Genomic DNA, 15,245 nt, shown 5'->3' on the forward strand with positions numbered 1-15,245 from the left:
CAACCGTGCAGCCGCCAAAGAATTCAATGCCCCTGAAAGAGTACAACGGGTACATCAAGTCATTTTGTTTTATGTATCCCGCAGACAAAATGAAACTAGAAATCTGGAGAATGGCAGAGAAATTAGCTAATCGCATGGCCCAATAATACTGCCATAATATGACATAGTGTAACTGAATGATATATTGACTTTATAATAGCGCCATACAGTAAACAACACTTATACAGTGACTGTGTAATACTACTATACAGTGTGTAATTTATACTACAGTACAGTATCTGAATATCGCCATATTATACTGTGATACAGTTACAGAATAATACTGCCATAAAGTGATTAAATAATATTGTCATACAGTGAGTAGATAATGATTCCGTACAATAACTATTTCCACTATACAATGACTAAATAATAATTCCATACAGTGACTAAACATTACCTTTGTACAGTGAATTATATACTACAGTATTGGAATATATATATATATTTACAGAATAATGCCACTACACAGACAAAATAATACTCTCACAAAGTGAGTAAATAATACCTCCACACTGTGGCTGAATAACAACATCATACAATAGCAGAATAATAATGCCATAGATTGATTACATGGTATCATCATGAAGTAACTAAATAATACTGCCATACAGTGACTAATATTGCAGAATCACTAAATAATAATACAATACCTTGACTCAATAATACCACAATAAAGTGATTTTATCAAACTATAATTCAGTGCCTGAATAATGCTGGCATGTATTAAGAAAATTATATTGACATACAGTGACTGAATAATACTGTTACATATTGATTAAATAATACTGTCATGAAATGATTAATACTTTCATACAGTAAATCAATAATATCAACATACAGTGATTGAATAATACTGCATACAGTGATTAAGTAATACTGGCATAAAGTGACTAAATAATACCACTATACAATGACTAAACTATAAAACCATACTGTAGCTGAATAATGCTACCATAATACATAGTATCATAATAGAGTAACTAAATAATACTAGTATACAATGAGTAAATTATAATACCACAATAACGTGAATAAAGAATACCGCTGTGCAATGACTAAATAACACCATAAAGTAACTATATCAAACTACAATTCAGTATTTAATTAATACTGACATATAGTAACAAAATTATACTTATATACAGTGACTGAATAATACCCTTATATTATGACTACATAATACTGCCATAAAGGGATATAGCCATACAGTGACTGAAGAATACGGACATACATTGGTTATTACTACCAAGCAGTGAGTGAATAATAAAGCAATACAGTGACTACAAATTGCTTTTTTTAAATAAATAATTTAAAAAAAAATGGCGTGGATTCCTGCATAATTTTCATAACCAGCAGAGGGAAAGCCCATGGCTGTGGGCTGATATTAATAATCTGGGAAAGGGGCTAATAGCCCTAAATGTTCCCAGGCTATTAATAACGTCTCACAGCTGCTTGCGTGGCTTTTACTGGTTAGTATACATGGGGACCCCAGAAAAAAAATGATGTAAGGTCCCCCTATAAATTCTAACCAGCGAACGCTAAACAGACAGCAGTGAGTTGATTTTAATAGCCAGGGAAGGGGGCAGGGATATTGGCCCCCTCCCATGCTAATAATATCAGCCCTCTGTAGTCCCAGAAATAGTGAATCAATAAGTTGCGCTTATCCTCGCTCTTCCTATTTAACCTGGTGCGGTTGCAAGTAGGGTAATAGGGTTGGGGTTGATGTCAGCTGTTTTATGGCCGCTGACATAAAGCCCAGGGGTTATATTGTTAAAAATACATAGCCAGAATAAATTCCTTTAATTGAAAGACGCAGACTCCTTTATTTGAAATACACATATCCTGCCCTCTTTTACATATTTATTAGTGTAAAATTAAAAATATGAAAACACCATATTCCTCACCTGTCTGAAGATAATCCAAGTGTAATAATAAATAGCAAAAGATTGACTGGCACTGCCAAGCTAATGTGAACAGGTGCATACTAGGAGCAACCACCTCCATATACAATATGCAAAAGAAGTTGCACTCTGTAATGCGAAAGCATGTAGACATGGAATATATGAAATATGAATAGCAATACTGCTCTGAATAATAAGAAAAAATGTAGACGCTTAGCACATAATTTGGACAATTCATGCATGCCCAGCAACCAATGACTAGGTGGTCTCAAATTGCTGGGACCCTATGTGTCTAGTGTGAATACCTCTCTTAGGCTGAAGTCTGAATTCCTGGGTAAATGTGGATACGTCTCTCAATAGCCTGTATTTATAGGTAGGTAGGATCCTGCTGTAATTAAAACCACCACGTTTAACATACAAATAACAAATGACTGACTGGCACATCCAAGCAACTGTGACCAGGTGCATACTAGGAGCACTGACAATAATATTTATTGAGGGAATCCTGATGGTAGATGCAATTACAAAGAAAGATCAGGCATACTGGATTTTAATTAACATGCTTGATTCTTTTTTTTGAAAGAAGAGCCCCTACCAAATTATAGGCAGACAACTCGAACCCTCTCCTTTTTATAGATGCATCATTTCTGGGGCCTCTGAGGTGAGGGCTGATGTTGGTAGTCTGGAAATGGGTGAATATCCCTGGACCCTTTCCAAGCTAGTAATATCAGCCCACAGCTGTCTGCTTAGCCTTTGCTGGTTAGAATTTATAGTAGGACCCTACATCATTTTTTTCTGGGGTTCCTCATAAACTAAGCAGTAAAGGCTAAGCAAACAGCTGTGAGCTGTTATTAATAACCTGGGAACATTATGAGATATTGTCCCCTTTCCTAGATTTGTAGCATCAGCTTCCAGCTGTTGGCTTTCTCTCTGCTGGTTATGAAAATTTCGTGGGAGCCCACACCATTTTTTATTTAATTCTTTTACACAGCATGTGCCCAACGGCTGCTGAATACAACTCTCATCACTGTCGCATGCTCATGCTGATCACAGGTGACAATGATGAAAGATGCCTCCAGCAGCCGACGACTGGGAACAGCACAAACTGTACCGCTTCATCCCTGGCTTCGGTACGTGTCACACTGATGACACATGGATAGGTCAATATGGGGATGACCTGCAATACCAGACACAGCCTAAATAAAAGGCTGGCGCTGTGTATAGTCTCATACCACTCCTATGATTTGAGTTTTCTTGGAGCAGCTCTTCCCTTTCATTACTTGACATTCTCTTCAGTGTTCTTTATCTCTAAGGCCCCCTTCACAGTTTGTTTTTCATGTCCGTATGTGGTCCGTTTTTTAAGGATCGCAAATATGGACACATGCATACCCATTGAATTCAGTTGTGGTGAGCACATGTCAAATATTTCACATGGAACATGGGTACATGTGAAAAAACCTGCAGACATGTCTGTTTTTTATCAGCAGCATGGGCAGCAAAATGTCCCGTACATGGGCACACTGATGACACATGGATAACATCCATGGAGTAGAGAGCTGGTATCTGATTTATGGGGTAAGGTTTGGGAACTTTCCCGGGTTGTTACTTGCAGTGGCCCCACTTGAGCCTCACACTTTGTCTCTGATGGGGGTGCCCATCCTGCACAAAGAGGGGTCCACCTGTGAGCTGCCACTTCCCATTTACTTGTCATTGCTTTGTTACAGTGCATATCGGTTCTCCTGCAGCTGATTGTGGCCGCTCTTCTCATCTACAAGGGATCCAAGAACATAGAATGTGACGACCCCGAGCAGCGGCTGAGTGACAGGTACGCAGGGACACAGGATCTTCATGCCAAATAGATAATTTAGATAGATAATAATAGATAGATAATAAATAGATAGATAATAGATAGATAATAGATAAATAGATAGATAAATAGATAATAGATAGATAATAGATACCTGAAGATAGATAATAGATAGATAATAGATACCTGAAGATAGATAATAAATAGATAATAGATTGATAATTTTTATGTTCATAATTGAATTAGGAGAAAATTTCATGGAAGTTGATATAAGGGGGGCCTCCATGTAGCGCTCTTACTAGGTTCAGTGTTAGATTTGCTTGCACAGTTCATCTGTGATCAGTGAAGCCCCCGCTAGGTGGTTTGTCACGTCTCTCCACAACAGGGGACTAATAAGAGTGCCAACTGACAGATCCATCACCCCCCAGAGCTCAGGGACGATGGGGAGACAGAAAATACAATTATATCTTTCCCTGTACCATGTGCGGCTCACTGATACTCCTCTACATCATCAGCACCAGCTTGTCATATGGTGGGCAAGATGTGATGACTGCCCCCGCATCTTACAGTGATTCCAAATGTCCATATCCTGTTCCCCAAGTGTCATTATCCCATACCCAAAGTGTCAGTGTCATTATCCTATACCCCGAGTGTCAGTGTTTTTACCCTGTACCCTGAGTGTCAGTGTGTGATTGGAGACCCTCAGACATGAAAGTGGTGGGAACTTCTGAGTACCTTCCCCCAGAATATCGGCAATCGACCTGTAACCTGGTCTGAGTGACATGTGAGCAGTGATGACTCATGGCAGCTCTGGATATCGGCCGTTTGTTCTCCTTTTGCTGTTTTCTGAATTTTTTCTCTGCATCTTTTTTTGAGCGTCTGGAAGAATTTTACAATGAATTTTCTGGAGAAGATTCCAATTACCCATAAACACTGCTGCAGAGGCCATTTAATTGCACCTCTCCTATCCTGAAATCTAAATGAATCGCTAGATTTCCCGGTCATCAGGATGCAGCAATGCCACAATTACCTATATATAGAAATTCTAATTACAGCCTCGCACCAACCTCATTAACCAATTACAAGTGCCAGCAGCCAATTAGACTATCAATCACAAAGTCGTCTGTGACAAGTCTAACGAGCTGACAGATAACAATGTACAATCATCTGAAGGTACGCAGCCCTCGTCGCACCAGTATCGCTTCTTCAGAAAATGACTTTATTTTCAGGTGTCATCAGATGTGACAGGTGCCATCCACGCATGTATGTTGTTTGCCATGTCTGCCATTTCTCCCATTGTTTCCAATGTCTGCTGTTGTTTGCCTTGACTCCCATTGTTTGCCATGTCTGTCGCTGTTTGCCATTGTTGGCCATGTCTGCTGTTGTTGGCCATGGCTGCCGTTGTTTGCCATGTCTCCCATTGTTTGCCATGTCTCCCGTTGGTTCCCATTTCTCCCAATGTTTGCCATGCCTCCTGTTTGCCATGTCTGCCATTGTTTGCCATGTCTCCCGTCGTTTGCCATGCCTTCCGTTGTTTGCCATGCCTGATGTTGTTTGCCATGTCTACCATTGCTTGTCATGTCTGTCATTGTTTGCCATGTATGCTGTTGTTTCCCATGTGTCCCGTTGTTTGCCATGTCTGCAATTGTTTGCCATGTTCGCTGTTGTTCGTCATGACTAACGTTATTTGCTATGACTGGCATTGTTTCCCATTTCTCCCATTGTTTGCCATGTCTCTCATCGTTTGCTATGTGTCCCGTTGTTTGCCATGTCTGCCTCTGTTTGCCAAGTCTGCTGTTTGCCATTTCTTTCGCTGTTTGCCATGTCTGCCATTGTTTCCCATTTCTCCTGTTTGCCATTTCTCCAATAGTTTACCATGTCTGCCTTTGTTTGCCATGTCTGCCATTTTTTGCCATGTCTCCCGTTGTTTTTCTTGTCTGCCATGTCTGTTGTTTGCCATGTCTCCCTTTGTCTGCCATGTCTGTTGTTTGCCATGTCTCCCTTTGTCTGCCATGTCTGTTGTTTGCCATGTCTGCTGCTGTTTGCCATGTCTGCTGCTGTTTGCCATGTCTGCTGCTGTTTGCCATGTCTGCTGCTGTTTGCCATGTCTGCCGCTGTTTGCCATGTCTGCCGTTGTTTGCCATATGTCTGCCGTTGTTTGCCATATGTCTGCCGTTGTTTGCCATGTCTGCCGTGGTTTGCCATGCCTGCCGTGGTTTGCCACCTCCAGCAGTGTGAGACCTTTCCTCCATCTCCGGCAGTGTGAGACCTTTCCTCCGTCTCCAGCAGTGTGAGACCTTTCCTCCATCTCCGGCAGTGTGAGACCTTTCCTCCATCTCCAGCAGAGTGAGACGGTTCATCCATCTCCGGCAGAGTGAGACCTTTCCTCCATCTCCAGCAGAGTGAGACCTTTCCTCCAATTCCGGCAGTGTGAGACCTTTCCTCCGTCTCCAGCAGAGTGAGACCTTTCCTCCAATTCCGGCAGAGTGAGACCTTTCCTCCATCTCCAGCAGAGTGAGACCTTTCCTCCAATTCCGGCAGTGTGAGACCTTTCCTCCATCTCCGGCAGTGTGAGACCTTTCCTCCATCTCCAGCAGAGTGAGATGTTTCATCCATCTCCGGCAGAGTGAGACCTTTCCTCCATCTCCAGCAGAGTGAGACCTTTCCTCCAATTCCGGCAGTGTGAGACCTTTCCTCCGGCTTCGCCAGTGTGAGACCTTTCCTCCTTCTCCAGCAGCGTGAGACCTTTCCTCCATCTCTGGCACAAAAAGACCTTTCCTCCATTTCCGGTAGTGTGAGACCTTTCATCCGGTTCCAACAGTGTGAGACCTTTCCTCCATCTCTGGCAGTGTAAGACCTTTCCTCCATCTCTGGCAGAGTGAGACCTTTCCTCCATCTCTGGCAGTGTGAGACCTTTCCTCCATTTCCAGCAGTGTGAAACCTTTCCTCCATCTCCGGCAGTGTGACACCCTTCCTCCATCTCCGGCAGTGTGAGACCTTTCCTCTGTTTCCGGTAGTGTGAGACCTTTCCTCTGTTTCCGGTAGTGTGAGACCTTTCCTCTGTTTCCGGTAGTGTGAGACCTTTCCTCTGTTTCCGGTAGTGTGAGAACTTTCCTCCATCTCCGGGAATGTGAGACCTTTCCTCCATCTCCGGAACTGTGAGACCTTTCCTCCGGCTCTGGCAGTCCAGCAGTGTGAAACCTTTCCTCCATCTCCGGAAGTGTAAGACCTTTCCTCCTTCTCCTGCAGTGTGAGACCTTTCCTCCATCTACGGCAGTGTGAGACCTTTTCTTCATCTCTGGCACTATGAGATGTTTCCTCCATCTCCATCAGTGTGAGACCTTTCCTCCGTCTGTGTCAGTGTGAGACCTTTCCTCTGGCTCCGGCAATGTGAGACCTTCCCTCCTTCCTGACTTTTACAATCCTCAGATCTTCCGCATCATTGTCTTCTGGTGACTTGTTCTGTTATTATTAGTGCACCAGTCGACCCTGAGGAGTACGGAGTGGCCGCTGCTCCGGTCACACCGGATCTCTGACTCCTGAATGTGTCAGTAATAATATCCATTCTCTATAATAACAGACAGCGTGGGAATACTCCCCCCTCCCCCACTCGTCGCCACATTAGGCACCATCATACAGAACAGACAGATCTGTTCGACGCCTCATAGAAATGCATTGGCTTTTCCGCTAAGGAGCCTCTGACGGATCGGCCCTGACAATTTCTTAGTAATTGTTTATTTATTCATTAACTTATGCTGCGGCGTTTGGCATCGTACAGAGAGGACTATCTCACCATGGAAAAGCGAGCGGCTGGACAGATGGCGTCCGACAGCAGAGAACGGGCGGCAATTAAAAGGAGATTCACTGTAGTAACATCATTATGTATATAGCGACACCAGACCCTCTGTGTCCTCCGCCATCGCCCCGTCTTCTACCAGTCAGGGCTACAAATACTCCTGGAGATCTGGTTCTAAAGAGCTTGTCCTATTCGCTGTTGGGGCAGGAGGGGTTAATAGAGAGGGTCCCCCAATCAGGCCTTCTGGGGGACCTGGTGTCTCCATGCATGGATTTTAATACGAAATGTGTAATATTTCACTTCCCCTGCGTAGGCGCTGCAGGGAAAAAGAAAACCTCCTGCCAAGATGGTTCATAGATCACAGGTGATCAGAGGGATCTGTGCAGAGATCCATTCTGTACAGTAAGGCTATGTTCACACGTTGGTATAAGGAGCCAATTTGGCCCGGAGACCCCCTTACAACCCTTCCTAGTTCCAGTAGCATCCTGTCTGCTGGTATCCTGGTGTCTGTGATTATCTGCACGATCCCCGCAAATGACGAGCACGTTGGAGTAACCTGTCGCTCACATTGACGATACGTAACATTTATTTTCTAACTTGTCGCTGGATTCTCATCTCACAAATAGAAAATATTAAAACCTGCAGAAATAAGGATCGTTGCCGCCAGAGGATGAAGGGGGTTAATTGTGGCACCCAGAGGCTCTGCTCCGCCATCATAAGAACCCATGATGACGCCGAGAAGCGTGTGACTGGTCTATATATATATACATATATATATATACATTATATATATACAGTGCCTACAAGTAGTATTCAACCCCCTGCAGATTTAGCAGGTTTAATAAGATGCAAATAAGTTAGAGCCTTCAAACTTCAAACAAGAGCAGGATTTATTAACAGAAGCATAAATCTTACAAACCAAAAAGTTTTGTTGCTCAGTTAAATTTTTATAAATTTTAAACATAAAAGTGTGGGTCAATTATTATTCAACCCCTAGGTTTAATATTTTGTGGAATAACCTTTGTTTGCAATTACAGCTAATAATCGTCTTTTATAAGACCTGATCAGGCCGGCACAGGTCTCTGGAGTTATCTTGGCCCACTCCTCCATGCAGATCTTCTCCAAGTTATCTAGGTTCTTTGGGTGTCTCATGTGGACTTTAATCTTGAGCTCCTTCCACAAGTTTTCAATTGGGTTAAGGTCAGGAGACTGACTAGGCCACTGCAACACCTTGATTTTTTGCCTCTTGAACCAGGCCTTGGTTTTCTTGGCTGTGTGCTTTGGGTCGTTGTCTTGTTGGAAGATGAAATGACGACCCTTCTTAAGATTCTTGATGGAGGAGCGGAGGTTCTTGGCCAAAATCTCCAGGTAGGCCGTGCTATCCATCTTCCCATGGATGCGGACCAGATGGCCAGGCCCCTTGGCTGAGAAACAGCCCCACAGCATGATGCTGCCACCACCATGCTTGACTGTAGGGATGGTATTCTTGGGGTCGTATGCAGTGCCATCCAGTCTCCAAACGTCACGTATGTGGTTGGCACCAAAGATCTCGATCTTGGTCTCATCAGACCAGAGAACCTTGAACCAGTCAGTCTCAGAGTCCTCCAAGTGATCATGAGCAAACTGTAGACGAGCCTTGACATGACGCTTTGAAAGTAAAGGTACCTTACGGGCTCGTCTGGAATGGAGACCATTGCGGTGGAGTACGTTACTTATGGTATTGACTGAAACCAATGTCCCCACTGCCATGAGATCTTCCCAGAGCTCCTTCCTTGTTGTCCTTGGGTTAGCCTTGACTCTTCGGACAAGCCTGGCCTCGGCACGGGAGGAAACTTTCAAAGGCTGTCCAGGCTGTGGAAGGCTAACAGTAGTTCCATAAGCCTTCCACTTCCGGATGATGCTCCCAACAGTGGAGACAGGTAGGCCCAACTCCTTGGAAAGGGTTTTCTACCCCTTGCCAGCCTTGTGACCCTCCACGATCTTGTCTCTGATGGCCTTGGAATGCTCCTTTGTTTTTCCCATGTTGACCATGTATGAGTGCTGTTCACAAGTTTGGGGAGGGTCTTAAATAGTCAGAAAAGGCTGGAAAAACAGATAATTAATCCAAACATGTGAAGCTCATTGTTCTTTGTGCCTGAACTACTTCTTAATACTTTAGGGGAACCAAACAGAATTCTGGTGGGTTGAGGGGTTGAATAATAAATGACCCTCTGAAAAGACTTTTCACAATTTAAAAAAAAAATAAACAAATAAATAACATTCTTTTTTGCTGCAGTGCATTTTACACTTCCAGGCTGATCTACAGTCCAAATGTCACAATGCCAAGTTAATTCCAAATGTGTAAACCTGCTAAATCTGCAGGGGGTTGAATACTACTTGTAGGCACTGTATATATATATATATATATATATATATATATATATATAATTAGTCCAGTAGAAAACGTAATGAGAATAATTTGCATAAATAAATGTGGGTCTAAGATGCAGGAGTCGGGCGGCGGCCCTCCCAGACAAGACCTGTCCTGATTAGTTATGTCAGTAGTGTGCAGCCACGAGAGCGGCCATAATTAATAATCTTGTGCCACGGACTAGTAAAAACTAGTATAGAAATCTGAAAACGGAGCCCGACTCCCATCGGAGCCTCAGGGATGAGGATACTAACTCCCATATAATGCCTGGATTGGGAGGACCCACACAGTGCCCCTAGAGGAAGAACTGAGGGCTGCACCAACACTCTCACTTCATTCTGGACCCATTCATTGTGCTTGATTCATTTCTTAAAGGAATTGTCTAGTTAATGAAATATATACTTAAAGGGGTTGTCCAGTTCTTTTAGTACCAGATTTCCTAGCATGTCCGAATAAAAAAAACAATGGAACTAATCTGCCTTTGCCTCTTTGTACTATGTTTAGGGTCCAAGACTTCTCTTCTGGTGGAAACGTCTTGTGACATCGGCAGCCAATGATACATTCTTCACTGATTGGGTGCAGTGGTCGCACGATGTCCCCACTGGAAGAGAAGACTTAGACTTTTTTTTACCATGCTAGGATGTTTGGAACAAAAAAAAAAAGAAGTGGACACCCCCTTTAATTTATACAACTTTTTAATAACCTTTGAAAATGCCAGAATCTTAGGATATTGGCTCCAGTTCTGAGATTTAGTGGCTCCACTTCTTGTTTTGTTACTGAAACAAGACAGAGTGTACTGTGTCGGCATGTGACCCAAGAAATGTCTGAAGGGGGCTGACCAGATGCTCATCTCAATAGTTAAGTCATCCTCTTGATAACAGGTGATACATAGATAGAGGAAGGGGCTGGCCAGCTGCTCATCTCAATAGCTAAGTCATCCTCTTGATAACAGGTGATACATAGTGGAGGGGGCAGGCCGATTGCTCATTTCAATAGATAAGTCATCCTCTTGATAACAGGTGATACATAGTGGAGGGGGCTGGCCAGTTGCTCATTTCAATAGCCAAGTCATCCTCTTTATAACAGGTGATACATATAGGAGGGGTCTGGCCGTTTGCTCATCTCAATAGCTAAGTCATCCTGTTTATAACAGGTGATACATAGACAGAGGAGGTGACTAGCCGGCTGCTGATCTCTACAGCTAAGTCATCCTCTTTATATCAGGTGATACATAGAGGAGGAGGAGGCTGGCTTAGCTACTGAAATGTTAATTTTTCGTTAACACAGCCAGCAATGAGCCTACACAATATGATGCAAGTCCTGGTCCTGGATCTGTACGTGTATGCCTTACTCTAATGTACCAGTGCGATTGAGCAGATCGGAACACAACCCCCATACCCCCCACCCCCGTGTCCTCGCCTGGCATTATAATCAGCGCTCCCTTCCCTTTTAAAGAAACGCAGCAGCCGGCGATCGCTCCAGCCCACCCATCTGTGCACAAGCCAGAGATCCGTAATGGCCGGTAATAAGAAGCCTTTTGATTCCTGAATCCGGCGCGTTCCACAATAATCCGGGGCTGCGAGACCCGAACTTGATAAAGCTCTCATTAATCATTATTTAAAGGGATTCAACAAGTGGATATGGTCACTTTGCTAACAAAGAATTAAGCCTGAATCTCAAAGCAAATCTGCGCGTGCGATCCCAGCGGGGCGCCAAAAGCCTGCCAGACATTAAGAGCCACCAGATTTACAGATACTTAGAAATATTTAGTATATTTCTTCGAACAGCGAATGTAAAGCTTGCCAAAGAAAAGATTAGTCTGTCGAAAGATTTGCAGCGCCAGGACGGGGCTTTTCTCATTATTATTTGCAGTCGGGGAGAAAGGTAAAATCTAAAGTGATAAAATATTTGTATATAAAGGTCCTTATCACCGAGCAATGGACAATTAGATAAAATATCCCAGGAAGAGTAATGGCCGCCTCTTAGTATCCGGTATATCGGCCCCAATAACATTGACAAGTAATTATCCAATCCCGACCTTCTTCTCACCGGCAGAAGACGATACATTTGTTTGCAATGGGACATCTCGCCGTCCTCTCCTCCGTATATCAGGATAATGGTTTAATTCATTGACCGTCCGGGGTGGATGGAAGCAGCTGGGATTAGAAAGGATAAAGCCTCGGACTTCAGGATAAATCTCTTGGTTTCTTTTCTTTTTTTTTAGTTTTTCTTCCTCGTCCCCTTCTAATAAGTGTTTGTGAACTCAGGATTAGACTGTAAATCAGTTTTATCCTGGAGACATTTAATATGGATCAGATGATCGGCAAGGATCAGGTCATGCCACACGTTGGTTATCGTTACAGCACCATTCATCCAGTTGTGGCCATTCCTGGAACTGCAGCAATGCTGGATCTCCATTGCATTTGCTGGAGTCTAACTCTCTAGTTATGAAATTGTATCCGAAGTATAAATCATCAAAATTAAATCTCAAAAATCCCTTTAATCATCCCATAAAGGTCACAAAAAATGTGATTGGTGCGTTTTAATGGTTCACAATGCCAAGTAAGGCCTTATTCACACATCCAATTTTCAATACCTCTCCACGTACGAGAAAATCGGATGAAACTTGTCCTAAACTCTGATCAGAATTTTCTTGCACGCGATAAAATCTGATGTGTGAATGAGGCCTTATGCTGTACGTACTGGTTATTGAGTGAGGCTGAGCTGCAGTACCGGACACAACCTACGCGCAAAATTGGCGCTGTTTTGGGGAAAAGGAACAGACTCTTCTTTATTAATGTCATACAATTAAAGGGTTTTCCGATGATATAAAGTGATATTGCTAAGATATGTTTTCACGTTATGATTGGGGCTGATGGGAGCTTCTTTGCAGTTTCTCTGTACAATGGTGCCCACAGATAAAATGGAATATCTCCACTAGGGGTCACCATTCCCGAGCCTTGACCTGAACCTGTCCCCAATATAGCACTTGACCGGAGGGTTCTCCCCCTGGGTCATGTTATGTCCATATACGTCCCGTTGAGAGGTCTCAGCCCAATGCCGAATATAGGTGACGTTCCCTACGATTCCCCTTTTCTTCCGGTCTTTGGACGCTTTCTAAATCTCTACAGAAAAAAGTAAAATAAACCCATTTATCTCCCGAACTGCTAAACTGCCAACTTTTAGGCTTCATGGTTTGCAGGCCCGTCTCAGGGGGCTACGTTATCATTACAATTAGAGGCTAGAAAGAGTTGTGTGTCGGCACGTTGCCTTTGATCATTGATCTGCCTTCATCTCCTCTCGTAGAGTCCACCTGCTGAATAACATTGTGACCGGGCTAATCTTAATTATCACAGCTGTCAATGTGTTCATCACTGCCTTCTGGTTCTCTCCTCTTCACTCGACCCCTGAGGACCACCACTTTCTCACTGTAGAAGCGGCTGCCGAGTGTTAACAGTATCCGTGTAACCTTCTGCAAAGACTGAAGTGTTTTCTGGATACAATTACGTGGCTCAAGAAGCCGTCCGAGAAGGCGGAGGATTACCGCTTCTACGGTTGGTGCCTAATAAACAAGTCGTCGGTGGAGATAAGACTTTTATCCACAAGTGGTTGCTACAATGGAAGACTCAAAAAGTATCAAGTTATATTGTTACAAGATCCAGGACTGATACAAAAGACCTTTCCGAATATTGACTCATTGTGTTACACTCAACCTCAATGTTTCTTCAAGTTTGGAAGGGGAAATCGACGATCCCACATTGGGCGTAATTCTGGAAGCACCCAACCTAAACTTTGCCTAGGTGGTTCTCTACTGGATAACTAAGCTTGTACTTGGTCTTCCTGGGGTTCGCTAATTTTGGGGGTTTTTGGTAATCCTTGGTGCACCGAACCTAAACTTTGCCCAGCTGGTTATCTACTGATTACTAACAGTGTACTTCGTCGTCCTGGGGTTAGCTACTTTTTGGGGTTTTTAGTAATCCTTGACACACCCAACCTTAACTTTGCCCATGGTGGTTCTCTACTGGATAACTAATCTTGTACTTGGTCCTCCTGGGGTTCACTACTTTCTTGGGTTTGGGGTTTTTGGTAATCCTTCGTGCACCCAACCTTAACTTTGCCCAGCTGGTTCTCTATTGGATAACTAAGCTTGTAATTGGTCCTCCTGGGGTTCGATACTTTTTCGGGTTCCCCACCGTTACTATATTAGAAAAATCATGGAAATATAAATTTGTGTAGATCATTAAAATCTTTCCAACAAATTCTTGTCTTGTTTTTTTATCTGTCGCCAGGTTTTTGCCACATAATCTGAGAGGAGCATGATGTAGGGGCAGAGCCCGATTCCAGGGATATGCTACTTGCTGGGTTGCTTGCCATGTAGTCCAATCATGACCCCAAGCCTGATTGGCAGCTTTCTGTGTACACTGTGCTGCCTATCAGTGGTGTGGGCGGAGTTATACAGAGCTCAGCATTCAGAGAACTACAGCAGAAAAAACAGGGATTTTATCAAAACTGCTGCAAGTAGCCCACTAAGTGACATATCCCTGAAATCAGAATCTCTGCCTCGTACATCATGCTCCTCTCAGTCCCCGCTATTTGGCTGATGTTTCTTACTTCCCTTGAGCGAATATCGGACAAGCAGAAGAAGCGAGAGAGCCGCAGCCCAATAGTGGCTTCTGACTGGCAGCAGGGCTCACATGACATAACGATGTAACCATACCTCCCAACTTTTGAAGATGGGAAAGAGGGACAAAGTTTGCGGTGCGCGTTGCGTGGTGTGGCAAATTTTAGGCCACGCCTCTGACCACACCCATTCATAACTAGTCACACCCATATCCACATCCCAACCACACCCATTTAGCACTGCTGATCACACTTCCATAAAGAATAGTTATAAACAAAAAAATATGGCCACACAGTGCTCCATACTGTATAATGGCCACACATGATGCTCAATACTGTATAATGGCCACACAGTGCTCCATACTGTATAATGGCCCACAATGCTCCATACTGTATAATGGCCCCAGATGATGCTCCATACTGTATATTTGCCGCACATGATACTTCGTACCGTATAATGGCCACACATCTACTCCTACACACGCGGCTGCGCTCCGTACACTTTGCACACACGGCTCCACTCCGTACACACGCGCTCCGCTCCATACACCTCATACACACACGGCTCCGCTCCATACACCTCATACACACAAGGCTCTGCTCCATACACCTCATACACACAAGGATCCGCTCCATACACCTCATACACACACGGCTCCGCTCCATATA

At 43.7% G+C, this 15,245-nt stretch overlaps 1 protein-coding gene across 3 annotated transcripts in view; it reads left to right on the top strand.

Moving 5' to 3' along the window:
- LOC143807305 (ninjurin-1-like) overlaps nucleotides 1–15,245 on the top strand; it is a 73,842-nt gene that overhangs the window by 18,989 nt on the left and 39,608 nt on the right. Inside the window, exons 3-4 of one of the 3 annotated variants that reach the window (XM_077288699.1) lie at nucleotides 3,668–3,768; nucleotides 13,263–14,189. The exons of 1 other annotated variant lie outside the window; for it this stretch is intronic. In XM_077288699.1, the coding sequence (XP_077144814.1) occupies nucleotides 3,668–3,768; nucleotides 13,263–13,410 (249 nt within the window). In that variant the 3' untranslated portion in view covers nucleotides 13,411–14,189. Of the gene's footprint in view, nucleotides 1–3,667; nucleotides 3,769–13,262; nucleotides 14,190–15,245 lie in introns of those variants that run through there. One more of the 3 variants, XM_077288700.1, reaches the window with a different exon arrangement.

The sequence above is a fragment of the Ranitomeya variabilis genome, chromosome 2 (genome assembly GCF_051348905.1).
Source record: "Ranitomeya variabilis isolate aRanVar5 chromosome 2, aRanVar5.hap1, whole genome shotgun sequence".
Classification (NCBI taxonomy): Eukaryota; Metazoa; Chordata; class Amphibia; order Anura; family Dendrobatidae; genus Ranitomeya; species Ranitomeya variabilis.